Source organism: Aspergillus caelatus (assembly GCF_009193585.1).
Source record: "Aspergillus caelatus strain CBS 763.97 unplaced genomic scaffold BDV27scaffold_24, whole genome shotgun sequence".
NCBI classification, from domain to species: Eukaryota; Fungi; Ascomycota; class Eurotiomycetes; order Eurotiales; family Aspergillaceae; genus Aspergillus; species Aspergillus caelatus.
The window spans coordinates 127,665-145,760 of record NW_022475287.1 but is presented as its reverse complement, the minus strand read 5'-3'; the positions used below and the strand labels follow the sequence as shown (position 1 = coordinate 145,760).

Here is an 18,096-nt window from a genome sequence, read left to right as displayed (position 1 = left end):
TGTAAGCCATCTGGTGGATTAATAATTTGACAGATGCTGGCCATATCATTGGGCCTAATAGGCCGTAATAATCTGTGCACTAAGCTTACAGATGCATTCCATGACGACGCCAATCACCTTGCTGCTAGGCAATGTCAGTCTTTTCGGAAGGCTGCATAGACCCTTGAAACAACACCGTGGCGGTCTACTGTAAGATAGGTTATACCTACAGAAGAATCAAAGACGAAAGTGAATGACATACTAGGACTACTACTCCGTAGTAGATGGTGTGTTGAAATAATTATAAGTCACGAGACATGATCTGCGGACGACGGGTTGGTCTGATCTGATATCTTAAGCCTTCGCGCTAGTGAATTCGACTGGCCCAACCCTTAGCGGTGCCCTATTACGATTTCCGTTTGCATCGACCATGGAACCCACAACAATAGCCCGTGCTCACAAGGTCTCCAGATCTCTCACTCTCATAAATGGGTCATGTTACTCCGGTTAACACCTAGTCGAGCAAACCAACTGCTCCCTGGCACCCACGTGGGGCCCCCCGAAGGCAGGAGAGGCTCTGTCTGGCATTTGGTTGGGTAGAAGTTAGAGGATTGACACTGCGGGTCGCTGCATAGGCAGTGCTGTACCCGCACATATACTCCGATAGAGAGTCAGTAGACACCTCCATATAGGAATCTGACCACCTGAGCATGGAGTATGACCCCTCCTTCGGAGCGCATAAAGGCCTGTGAATTTGTCCAGTCTATCTTTAGCTAAGGGTGTGAAGTTTGAATACTAAAAAGACATTCCAAGAAATCCGACTCGAAAGTGATCCAGCACGGTACTCGGCAGGCTAAACCTAATCGGTCTCCGGATCCCGTCCATCAAACTAAACGGTAGTGACGTTAACTCATTCATAATTTTTTTATCTCTTTAACTCTTGCTTCCTCAACTTCTCACGTCGCGTGTCTGCTTCCTGTTTTCATGTTTGGGATTGCTGGTAGAGGCTAAACTATTCTTTTGCCGCCTGGTTGGGGCTTCTCATGGTTGGAAAGAAGTACCAATGCTTCCCATTCTGATTCTCCCGATTATCTCTACCCTGATCGGCAGTGTCCCCGCCATACCCATATCAGACCAACAACCGTTGGGCGACCAGCTTTGGCATTCAAATGGCGACATTTACAGCATTGACAAGCCATCGGACTCCTCTTCTAGCCGAGGACTCACCGGCCGCTTTCTGCATATCACAGGTATGGAATAGATTTATCTCAGCAAACGGAGAAGTAGGCTAACCTTTGTAGACATACATCCAGACTCGCACTACAAGGCCGGGAGATCCGTGGACGGGGATGACGCATGCCATCGGGGAAAGGGCCCTGCGGGATACTTTGGAGCGGAAGGGAGCGAATGCGACGCGCCTCTCACCCTTATAAACGAAACATTCCGCTGGATTGAAAAAAACCTCAAAGGCAATATCGACTTTGTCATATGGACTGGTGACTCTGCTCGTCATGATAATGATGAGAAAATCCCTCGAACGGAGGAGGAGGTGTCTGCCTTGAACGAGATAATTGCTGGCAAATTCATTGACACTTTCAAAGAGGGTTCCAGTCATACCCCTTCTATTCCAATCGTTCCTACTCTGGGAAACAACGACTTCATGCCACACAACATATTTAACGATGGCCCAAACCGATGGACTAAGAAGTTTGTCGATATATGGGCAAAGTTCATCCCGGAGCATCAGCGCCACACCTTCGTGGAGGGCGGCTGGTTTACGTCGGAGGTGATTCCCAACAAGTTGACAGTCATTAGCTTGAACACGATGTATTTCTTTGACTCCAACTCTGCGGTCGACGGTTGTAAAGCCAAATCGCAGCCAGGATTTGAGCATATGGAGTGGTTGCGTGTGCAACTAAAGCTGCTGCGGTCACGCGACATGAAAGCAATCCTGATAGGGCATGTCCCCCCGGCGAGGTCTGGATCCAAGCGAAGCTGGGATGAGACGTGTTGGCAGAAATACACTCTTTGGGTCCATCAGTATCGTGACATTATTGTTGGTACTGCCTATGGGCATATGAACATCGACCATTTTATGCTCCAGGACAGCCATAAAGTGAACATCCTTGATGCCAGCAAGAGCTCGGCTTCTTCAGCCGTATCTGGCGATACGTATCCCTTGGTCTCTGTTCAGTCCCGCCAAAGTTACCTTGTCGACCTCAGGAAAGATTGGTCTAAAATGCCGTCACCACCCGTAGGAATGTCAGCCCTACATGAATTATTTGAGGATGGTTCCACCGAACATGCCGAAGATTCTGATCCTGAGGTTCTGATGGCAAACAAAAAGAGACGCAAGTTTCTGAAGAAGATTGGTGGTCCCTGGGCTGAGCGATACAGCGTATCATTGGTATCTCCCAGTGTAGTTCCCAATTACTTTCCATCGCTTCGGGTCGTTGAGTATAACATCTCTGGCTTGGTCGATGCCACGACTTGGGCCGAGTCTTTGGATCAAGATACTGCAATAGCCTCGCCTTCCCCCGAGATGATAGACGATGATGCATCTATCGAGAAAAAGAAGAAGGGGAAGAAGAAGAAGAAGAAACAGCCCCACTTCAAGGTCCCCAAACCACCATCGTCATCCACTCCACCAGGACCGGCGTACTCGAACCAACCGTTTACATGGCTGGGTTACACTCAATATTTCGCCAACCTAACCAAAATCAACGAGCACGTGACCAACGGCAGAGAAGTTGCTGGTGGCTCCGTCAATCCTACCGACACCGAGGTTAACGAGGTTCGTGAAACGAGCCGTGGCGATGATGCCTTCGTCTTTGAGGTTGAATACGATACTAGAAATGATCCAGTTTACAAGATGAAGGATCTCACAGTGCGCAGTTTCTTTGAACTAGCGACTCGAATTGCGAAGGAATCCTCAAAAAAGAATGATTTTCTGGCGGACAGCACAAACGTCGACGGTCTGCCTGCCAGCGAGACTGGCGCAGTCGATGATTATGATGACGATGACTTTGAACGCCAAATGAAAAAGAAAAAGAAAAAACCCCAGAACAAAATATGGCGGACGTTCTTTGAACGCGCGTTTGTAGGATTTCTAGACATTGATGACCTTGACGACATGTCAGAATGATAAAGTTTTCTTTTCTGCGATAGAATGGGGCTTAAGAATATATATTAGGCTGACAAGGGATGGGTTTTATTTCTTGACACTTGTTTTATAATTTCTAAAGAGCCAGCATTGCTATATGTATATAGTAGTCTCTTAGCTCATAATGCTGGTGTTGCTGAAAGGTAGCTTTGGATGTGCTGATGCATGTCGAAAAGGAGTTGCACTCTGACAATTGATTTGTGTTAGACATAAAGGATAGTTACACATGCTGAATTTAGTATTTCATAGCTTAGCCTCGATTGTCTTTATTGTACATGCTGTATCCAAATGTATATGTACATATGTACATACATGGACAAGGATGGCTGATAAGATACCTTAGCGGTCAATAGGGCGGTGGGTCTCTGCCATGTGTTGGAACGGTTAAATTGGCTCTTTGTTTCTATCCTCGCATGGAGACTGACTGACTACACTTACAGGACTCAACTGCAGTTCATGAAGTGAGGGGACCAGTATTACTGGTTTTCATTCAAAGAAGACGGTGCCACCTTGTTGCAAGCTGATGTCTCACAGCCCCCGCCAACCCATCCAGTATGTCGGTGCCACGCTGGCAGATGCCTGCCAACTGTCATGGTTGCGCCTCGTCCGAGTTAATTTCTGCCGCCATCCCAATGCTAACAAGCGCGCGGACGCTGAGCTCCAACACTTGTGGTTTAGTCTATGAGACGGACTTCGCGACGGAGTGGCCCAGGCACAGAGATCATGCCTTTTTTGAACTGACCGTCCTATAATGATATTATCTGCAGCCTGCAGCACTATCTGCGGCCTAAGTGCTACTTATTTCTGCCGGACGATAGGCGATCCACCGTACTAATCCTATCTCATCAATCGACTGGATCAAAAGCTGCAAGGCAGCGAAAATCAGCGCTCGGATTCTGACACGTATCGAACTAAACGATGCGTTGTCCTCCCGCGTCATGCTTGGACTTTGGGGGACGGCAGCAGTCAAAATTTCGCCACTTTTCTTTTTTACCCCGTAATTACTTATGACGATTATCTTTGATTGTGGATGATTTTGTATGGCTGCCCGACTGTTCCCGTGTTTTGGGAATTAAACGAAAGGGGGATAATATAAAAAAAAAAAAAAAAAGAAGGAAAAGAAATTTCCCCCCACAGTGGAGGATAGCAAGATCGGATGAGGCGACAGTGAGGTTCAATGCATATGACGGCATTGCAATATTGAAAGAAACAACAGGACATCATACACGGAGTAGATTAAGACAGAACTCACCCACACAGTATTGCCGCGGCTCCATCCACCTCCATACTGCGTCAGGGGAAATTCCGACCGCACAGGTACTAATTTTCCTTGCATCATCCGTTTCTCATTACGACCTTACTATTTCAGTTCCTTCCCCCAATACACGGGCAGCAGTGGCCGGGCTGTCCACTTCTTTTTGTCAACTGTGGCTGATACCGCTTTTTGGACCAAATCCACCTTGTCGAACAATCGCAATATCTAAGCCGCTTCCCCTCCATCTAACGACTAATTCTAGGGCTTGTTCATATCTCTTATTGTTTTTTGACTGTGGCCCCCCAATCCTCACTGCCAGCAACCGCTGGCTGAGAAGCACAGACTACCGCCTTACCGCGCCAGTTGCGCACGATGCATCAAAGCTGCCTCCTACCTCATAACCACGAGCTCCTTGCCCTTCAATATTTTGCCATTGACAATCCCCCCCTTCCGTGTGCCTTGCGTTGCTAATCATTTCCCTGTATCGACCGAGTGTTTTGATATTTCCAGTTCTTGCATAGAGCCCAGGCTATCGAAAAGCCGTCGCAGCGGTTAACGTCGTTTGATTGGAAACACCGCCCTGTCTTTCTAGCTCCCTTTGTGGCATTGTACAGTCTACACCAAAAATTCTTGCATATCACGAAAAGTTTCAAGGCCTTCAGTACTTGATCTGTTTGTAACATACTTCTTACGGTTCAATCGGTGGCTCTGTGATTCTAGCGCTTCGCTTTGTCGTTCAGTGCCTAATTCCCTGATTTTCCGGTACAATTCAAAAGCAACTGCTGAAGGACAGACGCAAAGGGGTATCGCAGCACACGGTCGAAGCAAGCTTCGGAGTGACAGTACGCAAAATAAATTCTCGCTTAAGTGCCGACAGTGCATATCGACAAACCTAAAAAAAGAAGTGCATCTGGCTTCAGCGCCTGACATGGGCAGCGAACTGTACCGCTTTTGAATAAACTAATTTGATTCTACCGCTCGCTTGTGCGCGCCTCCGAGGTAAGATGACAAGCTCTTTAGCACTCTTTCTGTTCCATATTTTCCACTGCATTTCACTGTCGCATTCGAAATATACTCGAACGACGAAGGCTTCTATTTCTCCTTGTGCATTTGACTGCTCAATTGAGTGCGAATTGGTCTAGGCTATCATTAGTAGCACTTCGATTGTTCTGGAGACAATCATTTCGCTAACATGGCACAATATGCAATGCACATGGCTAATGTCTGCGGCGGCTTCTCTATCATAGACCCGAATCTTCTGGCTTTGTGGATGGCTTCCTCCGAGGTAGACCAGAAGGCTTTGGGCAATTTTGCGGCCTTAACCAGCCTCGAAAACCCCTTCCTGTCCGCAATGCTCTATAGAGTTCTAGGCCTTTCTGTCATGCTTTCGAAGAAGCTACTTCGTGCACGACGACTACGGCGACTGGATCCTAGCCGAGAAACTAAGTCACTTCAATTATATCATCATATTTTATGGCTCTCCCGTGAAGGACTACTGATTTTGGAAGAGTTCGTTCTCCCGATGGTTGAGGGATATGTGGAGCTGAAGATCCTAGCCTATAAACTTCGAGCATCCTTTTACCACATATTTGTACTCTTTCACAATCAGCCCGCAGTTCATTGTCCGGGGATCACCAGTTTTCCGAGCAATGGTACCAAACCAAACGACACACCCAAGGCCGAATCACCAACTAAAGAACCGGGGTCGAGATTCTCATTTAGATCGAACGCAGAATCAATAACAGTCCCTGAACAGCCAGCTTACAGCTCGGGGAACGTCTCTCGGTACACTGCTATCCAAGTTCCTCCTGGACTCGCACCCGTTCAACCGCCCAAGGCGTCGTGCTTTCTTCTGCCTGCTCTCGATTACACCCCTACGGCGACGGCATGCTTCAATCATGCAGCTCTCTTGGCTGAACGATTTCTTCCTGGCTCTCACCCTTTACGTCTGTCTATTAAGCTTGAATATGCGGCGTATCTTTACGATTGTCTCCATGATTCCAATGCTTGTCGGCGAGTGGCCAAACAAGCTATAGCAGATGTTTATAAAGCTCAAGAGGCCATGGATGATGAAAGCTTCGCGGATGCCGCTGAGATCGTTGGAATTTTGGGAAAGATGGTTAAGCGTGGGGGCAAGACTAGCAGCACTGAAGGTAGCAGCACGGCCTCTGCGACTCTTCGAGATGGTAGCTCGAAAAGTGAAATTGGCGATACACCGGCAACAGTCACGCCAGTGCCACCGGTAACAGAACCACCAAAGACTAGCAATGACTTGCCTCCGGCCGTTCCTGACCCTACCATGATGAACCCAATCTAATACCACTACAAACACGAGTGCTGATGATTAATTGTGACTATTGTCGCTACGATTGTACATGATGACCAGACGCGCTGCAGTGTGGGTGTTTGAAATTATTCAAAGATCTCCCTCCGTTGTGGCACTGGCCTTGTCTTTTGTCTTTTTACTTTGTTTATAGCGACTTTGATGTATTCTTTTGTTTTTTTATTGGTTTCTAGGCTCTTATACCTCTAATGCGGCAATTCTACATGGTCGTTTTGTATTATCTAACCTCACAATGTTAGCAAACAAAAAAAAAAAGCGATATGCTGGGATGTACATTGTTCCTTGCTTGCCTTTCAACTTCAGTAGTGATATGGCTGGTGAATAGAATGCTTGAAGTTACTCTTCATGATATCATAACGTGTTATTATCGAGTATAGTGAGCATTGTCTGTTTCGCCATGGAGAAAGACCTGGGAATTCCGACTTTGCTTGAGGAAATAAACAGCACTCTAATCTATAACAACAGCTGAGAAGGAGCAATGCTCCTAACACTCCAGGTATGGAATATCGATCGATGAACTGGCTGTATCAGATAAATGCATACATACCTTACTTTAATATACTGCTGTATATCACGCAAGCTTGAATCTATTGATTTGTACGCCGGCTTGTCTTGTGGGTTTCGAATTTGACTAGGCAATGACAAGGCAATCCAGGGTTCCGCAATCAGCTACAACGAATAAGTTGTGCATTTGCATTTTCAATGGTCCCTCAATTAGCGGACTGTTTCTAGTATTCGGACCCTTTTCTAAGCGTCCTAACTAGACAACATTGTGTTCCCAGGCATGGATTCCTTCAACTACCCTCTGACAGTTTTCGACTCAGCATCACCACGGAGCTACCCGGCCTTTCTTCTCTTCTTTCGCTCTACAATCTAAAAGCAAGGCACCAGGCATTAGAAGACGGGGTAGCCAAGCTAATTCACCGGCTTCCATTCCTCGCTGGGGATATTAACCTATTCTCCCGCGACAGGCCTTAGAGGAACAACTACAGCCTTCACCTTGTAAGCTCGACAAAGTGGCAATGTTCCAAACACAGTACTAACTTGTATTGATATGCAATGTGATGAACCAGCTTGGGTCCTCATATAATACACAGACACCCTTTGCCCCATACGACTTCGACTGGATGATTCTGAACCTCGCCCTGTACTTCAGTTTCAGGAAGCTCTGTTAAAAGATGGCGTTATCCTCAGCATGGCCTTTCCCCATAATGAGTTTGACGCTGTTGGGACTGGATATGTGCTTGAATCCTTGGCAACTTGCTGTTACAATGCTTTACCAAGTTGCACTGACATTAAGATGCCGTTGGCATTAGACCCAGGCGCCGATTTGCGGATAAGGCAGATGATCATGCAGCACGGACAAATTCTCAGAGAACTGCTAGTGCGATGTAAGAGCAAACGTGCGTGCGGAACTTGCCTCGGCGGCGGCAAATTATCGTAACGATATGTTTCCTTTATTAGAGAGAAAAGAAAATTCCAGATATTGGAGACAACGAGCAATAGCCTAACGCTCTGCTTTGAGAAAGTGTCGTCTTCACGAGCTCGATCTATGTCGGGGTCAGATATAGTGAACGCAGCATTTGCGCTTTGCACTAAAAGGAGTCGGTCTGCTGCGGCGCAGAGTGAACTAGTAGTATCCAGCCTGACGAAAACAGAGCAGTTTGCGCTGGTCGTGTATCTGCGTCCGAGGCCCCGGAAAGTTGGTGCTGGAAAGTATTTCGGTAGTTTTATGACCACTGTCCAGACTAATTTGATACAGAAGGATGTTTACCCTGGGTGGGAAATTCTGATCACAAGAGATTTGACCTGCTGCATCTCACGAGATTTGCCTTAAACCTTCGTCAGAAGGTCACTGCAGTTACCTCTGAATATGCTCACGAGTTAGGCTCCCATTTGAGAGAGCAGAAGGATACCCAGCTTACAACTACGCTTGCAGAATCCCGTGAGACTGAGATGAGACCGCTGAGAATATACAAGCTCGTCTTTGGGGGGGGGGGACAGTTGGGTACCATTGACTACCTGTGGCACCCGTTGGAGCCCGTCGATGGAACGTGTGCTATCATGCAAGCTCGTATCAAAAATCATAATCTTTATGGGAGCAAGGTACAGAGTTTATGGGAAGTCTTGATCACATTGAGCTGAATGTTCTTGACACTTTGGAGAAGGATCCGCTGTTCAGCATTTTGGTGGAAAGAAAGGAGCAGCTGATCGGGTCCAATTCAGACCTCGGTGATAATGCCCACTTATAGCAGTATTTCATGCTCCGATACCTAACATTGAAGTGACCGTGAAGATCAGGCTCCTATATGGAGAACTCGCAAAGTCTATCTATATGTAGAGATGAAGAAGAAGGGCGAATGTTGCCATTTAAACCAGCACTTTTCTTGGCTGAGTGAATACTTATTTGTGAGTCTGGGTTCAGACCAGTCTGAAGACCCTTTGTTGCCATTCGTAATACTGTGGTATAGTGAGTGTACTAAGGAGTGATACAAGGGCCAAACCAAAGATAGGTAGTGTAAAGTTGCTTGCCGGGAGTAAAAGAAGACACTGGCTCAAACAAAGAAACTAGACGCCGATGTAGTACTGGACGAAGTAGTTCTTAATCCTGCCTTCGTCTTTGAAGGAAGTAAAATAGTGTCAGATTGTTATTTCTGGATAGCTGTAAAGGAAATGGATGATGAGTACACTGTGATCATGAACCAAGTAAGAAGATGTACCTGTCCTGTCTATACTCCATAATGTTGCAACACAAGGCAACATTTGGGTCGCCTCAGGCAGACGACGCTAACCGATGCTACGGTAAAATAACCCAGGGCGGTACGGCGGGAATTAAAAAAAAAAAAAAAAAGCCTCAATAAGGGAAAGACAACGTGCAGATCGGCCACAGGACTAGTGAAAAGGCTATTGACTTCGTGCCAATCGAACTACCAAAAGGCCTCTGCCAAAAAGAATTACCGGTCATACTTGCATGCTTAGGGGGTTGGATGCTGCTCTGATTCGACCTCATTGTTGTTTTCCCTCCTCACTGACCCTGGAGTGACCTTCTTTCTCTCCCAGCTTATTCCCCACGGGCACTCATCCTTGGCCTCTATCGACTTGGCAACATCCGCTTGCGACCGCACGTTACGTTGCGTCCACCACGTCCTTTACGTCATTTAGTAGCGATCAATTCCTGCAAAACTTCTACCCGACAAAGAATAAACATCCCGAGCCGATTTAAAGCCCTATCCTCTTCTCCTCATCTGGCGTCAACCCCCACCATTGCGTGTTGTGCCTATCTCGTTGCTGGGGCTTCATTTCCCAAGTCACTTTCGCGAGGTACCGGCCGACTGACCGATCCCCCCTCCCCCGACAAAAGTCGTTGGGAAAAAAAAAAAAAAACAAAAAAACAAAAAATCCCCCGAGAGAAAGAGGCAGCCACCGAAAAGAGATATAAGTGCGCATGGGAAAAATAATATAAACCTGGAGGCTATTCCGCATATACCGTTCGGTTCTTGATTTATTTTCCAGCTTATTCGTCAATCCCGTATGGCAATGAAGTTGCCTGATCCTGAAAGCTCTTCAAGCACGCAGGAACTCTGTTGACTCTGGAAATTCGCCTTCTCGAGGATCGCCAACGTGGACGAGAGGTCTATGAACGTGTATGATGCGGTCAGGCTTCCACAAACCTGGTGCCATCTCCTTTCTTGCTCTTCTTGTTTTCTCATTGCTCAGCTTGGTGTCCTTGGCAAAGGAGTGGGACTTCTATAATCTGCGCTTCGGGTATATTGGTTACCATCATAACGATGTTCGGCGTAAGTGTCTCTTATCCCGTTGTGATTGTTTGGCTATAACATTGATCTCACATTGCGTGGAACATAGAACCTTCCCGTGTTAGAGATGGTCCAGTCGACGTCCAGTCGAGAATACGGACGACTGGCAGTCAGTGTAAGTCGTGGGCGATAAATGGTTACTGCCTGTCAGACCTGGACCGTGTCCATCGCCCGCGGCGCTTCGTGCCAGACACCCCACGCAGCTCGTTCGAGGCTGCTACTGTCTTTGACACCGATTCGATAGCATGCTTTACCGAAGAACCATCAACTTTCGCGCGAGGTATACGCGCCTTCAAATCGCTTTTCATGAAACAGACGGGTGACAGCCAAATATCTATCCCGCTTGCCACAGGGGTCGCCTCTTCTGTGGCCTCAGCACCTAGCTCTCTCACCTCGGATGTATCCAACTTAGCTGTTATCAGCGCCTCTCCTACCACCGAAGCACCCCTTCCAAAGTCGTACGGCAGCAATGCCACGGCAACGCCACAAGAACTTCATTCGCAAAGTCACCGGTACCCTCGTTCTCATCTACGTGAATTATGGCAGCAGGCCTGCCATGCTACGAGGGTCTATCTCGGGAACTGGACTGCTCCACATACTTTCTCAGGAGAACGACTACCGCTCGGGTCTGAAGAGACCACAGAAGAGAAATTGCAATTGTCAGAACAGACTGATCAACACATTGAAGAAAAGGTTGCACCCAAGGTGCTCCCATCAAACGGCAGCAATGCCGCATGTTCAACCTCATCGCCCACATCTCCGCTATCGCCTGCTAAGCGAACCGAAATCCCTGATTTACCGGTGGGAGTTGAAGAGCGGCCTAAGGGCGTTGGGCATGGACCGAATTCACAGCCTGCACGCGGTAGTTGCATGGCTATTGTCATAGGCCTAGTTGTCGGCGTCATGTGGTTCTGAGTAATCATTGTGCGCCTGCAACATTCTCAGCAGGCATCAGACAACCTATATGCATTTCTGCTATTGATGCGGTTTAATGGCGCCGTATAATAACAGTAACTGATGCCCAAAACTACTGCAATGATTTGGAACATGAACAGGCTTTTATTGACATGGTTTTTTTTTTTTTTATTTTGGTTTCCTCGATTGTTGCACAATCTGGCATCCACTGCTTGCGGAATACGGACCTGGCGTTTGTTTATCTACGTTTTATTCCTTTTCAGTCGGTGTGCAACTGGCTGCTGGTAAACCATTTGTTCGTCCTTGTGGACCACTAATTTCCCCGTCACCATGCACGGGGCTGGTTTTGATTCGCTGCAACAATATTGGCTCATTCTATGTATGGAAACCTTCAACTGTTTTGTGTATATCCCTCGGCCTGGGATGCCATGTTTGATGTCTTACGAGATTTGATCGTTTGGTTGATAGATATGACCTGGATGACTCTCTAGTAGCCGTCCGCAGGCTGTACTTCATACCTACGGTTGCCACTTGGTAACTCGGAACTGGCCTAATGGATGGTCTTGTACAGTACCTAATAATATTTAATCGTTGATGACCATTTCTATGTGCTCGACCGGTAGCGAGGTCTGTATGGGGCGCGACCCTTAGATGTTAATAAGCGCTAACGGTTCAATCGCCGGGATCCTGGCACACCGTCATACTATGGGGGTGGGAAAAGGTACATAGAAAGAAACTATAAATTGGTGGGATAGGTCATGGTTTGTTTTGAGTTGATCTACGTACATTGTTTACCTGGAAGTCGATACGTCCAGCGCACGGACCATATATAAGAATCGCCCTCCCGTGACCAGGGTTCCATTACCTTTTCACCTCTCCGTTTGTTCACTGCCCCATTATCAGCACTATCCGTATTTATTGGCAATTATACGCACTGCTGTCTATTTTACTTGATTCTATATCACAACAGTGTGAAGAAAGATATTATCGCTCTGAGCTGACTAGATGCGCCTTGGTCTATGTGACTAGGGGTTAAGCTTCCTATATACATTGTTAATATATCTAAGTAATCAGCTATGAACTGAGTATCCAAACAAGCTACCCGTTAGTGTATGAGAGCCTATAAGAAACGTATTGATACTGAACGCTGGATTGACAGGGTTTCAAGCAATATACAATCTCCAAGCTGCAGGATGCGCAATGTGAGGAGACTTCCTGGTCCTCCTTGTTGTGTATGTCGCCGCAAGAAAAGGGGGTGTGACAGACAGAAACCAAGTATGCTTTCGTTAACTCTCACTGCATAAGTTCCCTATCCGCCACTTGCGCCCCTACAGCACGCGATAAAATCACTAACAAGTACTGTGTATAGTATGCGGAGGATGTCGGCAAAAGGGCCAGTCACATGAATGTTCCTATAGACCCCAGGATATGCCTCCTCCGTATGACTCCAAATCTGATGTGACTGAATCCTGCTAACGACGGTCAAAGTAACCGCCCGAGACAATGTATGACTACCCAGGCGTTCCCTGAGCTCGAGGTTGTTATTATCTCGACTCCAGACAATGAAAGACGCCTACGAGGCGGTGGAGTGCGCCAGTCGCCTGATATTACACAAAGCGATGTGATTGAGGTCTCCTCCATGGTTTCGGATCAAAGCTACCACACCGCTGTTTTGCCCCAGGAGGAAGGCTTTCACCTCGATGATAGTGGAGCGCAGGCCTCGCAAGTGATGAGGTTGCAAAGAGCTGTTGAGGAGCGAACGGGCAGAGCCAAGGACGAAGATTTAACAGGCGACATCCCTCTTTTAGCTCAAATACCCATGTTCACAAATGGTGTCATACAGCCTTCCGTCTCCAGATCGAGTGGCGAAGACCCATCGGTGCACTTGTCTCAGGAAATGGCTGACCGTCTTGTTCTATCTTATTTAACGAGAGAATATGCAAACTTGCCAATACTGGACCTTTTACAGTTTCAGTCAGCCTACGAGACTACCAGAACTGAACAGGACATAGCCGCAGGCCCCAGTAGTTTCCATGGCATCTTGAATACCATTTTCAGTTTATCTGGCTTAAGTACAAACGATGTGAATGACGAAGATGTGACGAGTTTCTTTAATCGCGGTCAGAGGATGTCCAGGGATGCGGAGAACAGCGGGTCTCTATGTGAGCGTATTCAATCGCATATCTTACAAAGCCAGTATCTATATGCGACTGGCAACTCAAGGTTGGCATGGATGTTCATTGGGTTTGCCATCCGCATGGCGCAAGTCCTGGGCCTGCACTTCAAGACAGGGGGGCATGATACTCGAGGAAGGAGGGATCGAGAACTCGCCCGGCGACTCTGGCATAGCGCCATGATCCTGGAACGGATGATTGCACTGCAGCTAGGGCTCCCACCGCAAACCTCCAATCCACTGAGGGTGCCGTTACCGACGCATTGGGACACAGACTACACCGATTTTATATCTGGGGGGAACTCCGCCGTCACGTCAGATCGTCCATCCTTGATAGAGTTTTTGACGGCCTGTGCCAGGCTGTATAGCCACGTCGAGGATATTTTAGCATGGGAGGATGAGCTGAGAATGCAGCCAAATAGCTGCGCTGCTAAGAAACTTCTTTCCTTCGATTTCAAGATATTTTTGAAGGTAGACACTCTTTTATACGATTGGCAGGCATCTCTGCCATCATATCTGCAAGATGATGCCGCGGGCGGTATATGGGATGACCCGATTGTGTGTCGACAGCGGAATGTTCTCCGAGCACGCTACCTGTATGTTCGTCTTCGACTATATCGGCCTCTGCTGTCCTTGGGACTGGCACTGTCCACCAAATGCAATTGTCGACCTGAAGGTCGCCCGCACGCTACTAAAGAAGAGCCTAGCTCCTCCACCTCCCCTGTGATTTTCAGCATGGTACGCGACGTCTCAATCAAGAGCGTGGCGGTCGCCTTGGAACTGATCAACCTTATTCGTGCGCACGAAGATAGGCCGCTTGATGGCAGGCCAGACGACAGCCGCCCTAACCTCATCTCTCCCTATTGGGAGAACATTGATTATACTTATGCCTGCGGAACGGTCTTTCTTGCAGCTCGTCTAAGTAACTTTACCAGCTTCAATGACAACAATTGCGGTAAAATCAATGAAGGGGAGGTAGAGACGTCTTTGACGCGAGCTATCGACATATTGGACCATTACCACAGTATAAGACCAAATGGAAAGGTGGCGCGTATAGCACAACTGTGCTGCAACACATTGAAGGATCTCTCCGGCCTCATTAGAAGGTCTGGCATTGCTGACCCATCAGCCGACGCAGCTGCGGTCTTGGATGAAAATACTCGTAATCGACTGCTGCAAAGGACGGGGAACGGTAGTCCTGCCCTCAACAGGAACCGGAGGCAGCCAGTAGAGGACACGCGCGGATATTATGGATGGATCGAGAGTCTGCCTATAGATTTGGCTGGTCCACTGGAATGAGGCTCTGATACCCTTGCATTGTTTACTAAGCAAAGTTATTTCTATGTCGATGAGAAGTTGCTATATAATCTTATCTTCTATTAACACCTTAGCTACTCTCAGATACCTAGTTTTATCTACTCATCCCATTAACCCCTACCAACGACTAACCGGCCACGACGCGCATATCCACCCTTCTGCCGCTGAATGAAGGAGCCGACATTGGTATGCGACACCTTCCTAGTCATCGGAGAAGGACGACGTGCATTAAAGTCGGGATCGACTGGGATTATCACGAAGGTTTGGATACATTGAAGAGGCAGACGATCCTTTGCGCATGATTCTCGGGGCTGAAACAAGGGATCACTCGGAATTGTATCCCGGCATGTCTAGACGACACAAGGTCGAACGACTCCTCACATCTCACTCACTCGTAATTCTGAGGAATATTTGAAATGGAGGGTATAGGAGGTTGAATTGAGATATGGCTCAATTAGCTAAATGTGGTTTAGAATTCATGATTTCGCCTTCTCGGCCTCGTCGACCAAAGTTTCGACTTCTTGCTCGGTGAACCGATGGAACAGCTTCTTTGGATCGGAGAGGTCGGCTTCTCCGTTTTCCAATTGACCCTTGACTGATTGAACATGTAAGACAGGGACATCGAACTCATAAACATCCTTCCAGGGCTTGTTGGTGGGGACCATAATATCCAATTCGGAGTATTCGAAGGGCCGCCGTTTGTGTAATTGAGTTACGGCGTGTTTTGCCGTGTCGCACAGTCCGCAGCCGAGCCGGGTGAAGAGCGTAACACGAACCGCTTGGGAGAGACGGGCGGCGGTAGGAAACATGGTGAGAGATTGAAAATAAACAAATTAAGCCAGAATGGCTGACAAAGTTGTGGTGGTTGAAGGCCGCGAACGGGCGATAGGATCAGGTGGTGATGTCGACAGTCAAACAATAGAGTTACTTACTACCTTAGTTATCGTGCTCTCCGCGCCGATAAAATGGAACCTTCGAGCTTCTCCAGACTAAGCCCCTTCGGGCCACTTTGGGCGGCAGCTGCGGCGGCAGTATTTCTGCGGCTTTCGATGCGATTTGCCCCCGCCAACGAAGGTTCACGTCTCATGGACTGAAGCGATTTTGCTGTTGCTAGTATATTATACGTCCTACTGAGACGAGAAGTGCATTGTGCCTCCCCCCATCGAAAAAAATGTCCAAGTGCGTCCACAAGGGTTGCGGGAAGGTCTTCACCGATCCCGAAGAGCCATGCGTCTATCATCCTGGGCCACCCGTCTTCCATGAAGGCCAAAAGGGTAAGTTTAAGGACCTTGGTGTCTACAGTGGCCCCTGGGATTCGTCGCATGACACCTCCGTCCTTCCCTGCGGTGCGATCCACCAACATTAACCCTCCCGTTATCTACAGGCTGGAAATGCTGCAAGCCCCGCGTTCTCACCTTCGATGAATTTCTCGAAATCCCACCCTGTACTACCGGCAAACATTCGACTGTAGACGATACCCCAGTCGAACCCCCAAAGAACACAGACGCAGCTGCACCCGAACTAGTTGCCCCCCAGCCGGTCACTGCACCTGTCGCAGATAGCGGGGTACCACGGCCAACATACTCGCCCGCTATTGCCCCTCCGTCGAACGCAGCCACACCTGCCCCCGAAGAGTCAGAGTCCGACGACCCATCTCTTGAGATCCCGGCTAACGCCACATGCCGTCGGAAGGGATGCGGCGCCAACTATAACTCGTCCGTGTCGCGGGGGGAGGAAAAATGCGTCCATCATCCGGGACAGCCGATTTTCCATGAGGGCAGCAAGGGATGGTCATGCTGTAAGAAGAGGGTTCTGGATTTCGACGATTTCCTGAAGATTGAAGGCTGCAAGGAGAAAAATAAACATCTCTTTGTCGGAAAGGGCAAGCCGGCTGGTGAAGAGAAGGTGGAGAGTGTCAGGTGAGTGAAGCCTATATTTCGTCCTACGAATGGCGATACCTCTTTGGGGAACGTTGTCTTAACCTTCCATGCCTTGTATAGGAACGACTTCTACCAAACACCACACTCGGTCAATGTCTCGCTTTACCTCAAGAAGATCGATAAGAACCAGGCTAAAGTCGAGTTCTCCGAGAAGTCGATCGACCTGGACCTCCCCACTACCGATAACAAGCGGTACAAAGATACATATCAGCTGTTTGCGCCGATTAATCCCGAAAAGTGCCAGTTCAAGGTGTTGGGTACTAAACTGGAATTGACGCTGGCCAAGGCTGATGGGACTAGCTGGCCAGTCTTGCGGAGCGATGACAGATGGAGTGGAGAGAGGATTCAAATCGGACAGGCTGGACGGGTCTGAGGTTACTATATAGCATAAATGAGACATGGGAAACACATATCTTGCACTAACATGGTTGGAACATGGTATCTACTCAGCTTCAGAGGCATACATTCACTCGTATCGCCAAGACACCTTGTGATGGCACTAATTCAGGATTGGGTTGTATTGGCACATGACGAGACTTGCTATGTTGATCGCTCTTCAGCAAAAAAGAGGAGCAGCTCATAGTTGGGATTGAAAAGCTACTGAGTTGAGCATGGAAGTCGATACTGCTTCTTGTTTGGGAACAGCATAGGCCCTAAAAAGTGAGAGTGAAAGTTATATGGAAGAGTTTCACAATGCAACACTCATTTGACAAGCACTATGGCTTAACTTGGCCAATGTCAAGATAATGCATAGCAGATTTGCTCACCACATGCTCAAGACACAAAACATCTACTGGGCGTGTTCCCATGACATTCTCTTATGGAGGCTATACTCCGTAAACGCTGCCTTCCATGATAAGGAAACAAGCATATCAGACATGGCCAATGACAGACGCATTTAAGCGATTAGCAGGCAAACTAGCCATGATGCTTCAATCGGAGAAAGCATCCAATATGTCATTGCCAACAATAGCCAGGTACACATGGTATGCTTGAAGATTGATACGCCAAGATAGACACATTTTTGATCTAAGGTTTCAGCATATAAACCCTGAAAACAAATGCCTTGTTCAGCAGCATGCCTACAAGATAGGAATATCCAACCATGATTTCATAGCACAGATATTCCTTTTATATAATTGGAATGTCGCGCCTCCTCCACAGCTCATGCGCCTGGGGCTCTTATCTTGCGAAA

At 47.8% G+C, this 18,096-nt stretch overlaps 7 protein-coding genes across 7 annotated transcripts; 5 read left to right on the top strand and 2 right to left on the bottom strand.

Moving 5' to 3' along the window:
• Nucleotides 1–1,042: 1,042 nt before the first annotated feature.
• Nucleotides 1,043–3,124, top strand: BDV27DRAFT_142118 (endopolyphosphatase; the record flags this gene model as incomplete). The annotated part of the gene is made up of 2 exons (XM_032069910.1): nt 1,043–1,229; nt 1,281–3,124. The coding sequence occupies 2 exons, from the start codon at nt 1,043–1,045 to the stop codon at nt 3,122–3,124; spliced, it is 2,031 nt and encodes a 676-aa protein (XP_031931394.1).
• A 1,781-nt stretch (nt 3,125–4,905) lies between these two features.
• Nucleotides 4,906–5,458, bottom strand: BDV27DRAFT_48291 (uncharacterized protein). Its single transcript, XM_032076737.1, has one exon. The coding sequence runs from the start codon at nt 5,325–5,327 to the stop codon at nt 5,013–5,015; it is 315 nt and encodes a 104-aa protein (XP_031931393.1). The 5' UTR covers nt 5,328–5,458; the 3' UTR covers nt 4,906–5,012.
• erg27 lies at nt 5,251–6,877 on the top strand. Its single transcript, XM_032076736.1, has 2 exons — nt 5,251–5,396; nt 5,645–6,877. The coding sequence occupies exon 2, from the start codon at nt 5,668–5,670 to the stop codon at nt 6,712–6,714; it is 1,047 nt and encodes a 348-aa protein (XP_031931392.1). The 5' UTR covers nt 5,251–5,396; nt 5,645–5,667; the 3' UTR covers nt 6,715–6,877.
• A 3,209-nt stretch (nt 6,878–10,086) lies between these two features.
• BDV27DRAFT_48280 (uncharacterized protein) lies at nt 10,087–11,649 on the top strand. Its single transcript, XM_032076735.1, has 2 exons — nt 10,087–10,538; nt 10,606–11,649. Exons 1-2 carry the CDS (start codon nt 10,388–10,390, stop codon nt 11,469–11,471), a joined length of 1,017 nt encoding a protein of 338 aa, XP_031931391.1. The 5' UTR covers nt 10,087–10,387; the 3' UTR covers nt 11,472–11,649.
• Nucleotides 11,650–12,664: 1,015 nt separating this feature from the next.
• BDV27DRAFT_142115 (transcription factor domain-containing protein) lies at nt 12,665–14,943 on the top strand (the record flags this gene model as incomplete). Its single annotated transcript, XM_032069909.1, has 4 exons — nt 12,665–12,746; nt 12,841–12,910; nt 12,960–13,982; nt 14,013–14,943. The coding sequence occupies 4 exons, from the start codon at nt 12,665–12,667 to the stop codon at nt 14,941–14,943; spliced, it is 2,106 nt and encodes a 701-aa protein (XP_031931390.1).
• An 80-nt stretch (nt 14,944–15,023) lies between these two features.
• On the bottom strand, nt 15,024–15,865 carry BDV27DRAFT_122576 (glutaredoxin family protein). The gene has a single exon (XM_032065659.1). The coding sequence runs from the start codon at nt 15,768–15,770 to the stop codon at nt 15,438–15,440; it is 333 nt and encodes a 110-aa protein (XP_031931389.1). The 5' UTR covers nt 15,771–15,865; the 3' UTR covers nt 15,024–15,437.
• An 86-nt stretch (nt 15,866–15,951) lies between these two features.
• BDV27DRAFT_48263 (HSP20-like chaperone) lies at nt 15,952–17,461 on the top strand. Its single transcript, XM_032076734.1, has 3 exons — nt 15,952–16,235; nt 16,346–16,880; nt 16,962–17,461. Exons 1-3 carry the CDS (start codon nt 16,133–16,135, stop codon nt 17,272–17,274), a joined length of 951 nt encoding a protein of 316 aa, XP_031931388.1. The 5' UTR covers nt 15,952–16,132; the 3' UTR covers nt 17,275–17,461.
• Nucleotides 17,462–18,096: the final 635 nt, after the last annotated feature.

Excerpts from the sequence above, each read along its gene's own strand:
- BDV27DRAFT_48291 (XM_032076737.1), bottom strand. The coding sequence starts at position 5,327 with ATGTCAGGCGCTGAAGCCAGATGCACTTCTTTTTTTAGGTTTGTCGAT.
- erg27 (XM_032076736.1), top strand. The coding sequence starts at position 5,668 with ATGGCTTCCTCCGAGGTAGACCAGAAGGCTTTGGGCAATTTTGCGGCC.
- BDV27DRAFT_48280 (XM_032076735.1), top strand. The coding sequence starts at position 10,388 with ATGATGCGGTCAGGCTTCCACAAACCTGGTGCCATCTCCTTTCTTGCT. Across the intron at positions 10,539-10,605 it reads CCATCATAACGATGTTCGGC|AACCTTCCCGTGTTAGAGAT; the intron begins GTAAGTGTCTCT and ends CGTGGAACATAG.
- BDV27DRAFT_122576 (XM_032065659.1), bottom strand. The coding sequence starts at position 15,770 with ATGTTTCCTACCGCCGCCCGTCTCTCCCAAGCGGTTCGTGTTACGCTC.
- BDV27DRAFT_48263 (XM_032076734.1), top strand. The coding sequence starts at position 16,133 with ATGTCCAAGTGCGTCCACAAGGGTTGCGGGAAGGTCTTCACCGATCCC. Across the intron at positions 16,236-16,345 it reads CTTCCATGAAGGCCAAAAGG|GCTGGAAATGCTGCAAGCCC; the intron begins GTAAGTTTAAGG and ends CGTTATCTACAG. Across the intron at positions 16,881-16,961 it reads GAGAAGGTGGAGAGTGTCAG|GAACGACTTCTACCAAACAC; the intron begins GTGAGTGAAGCC and ends TGCCTTGTATAG.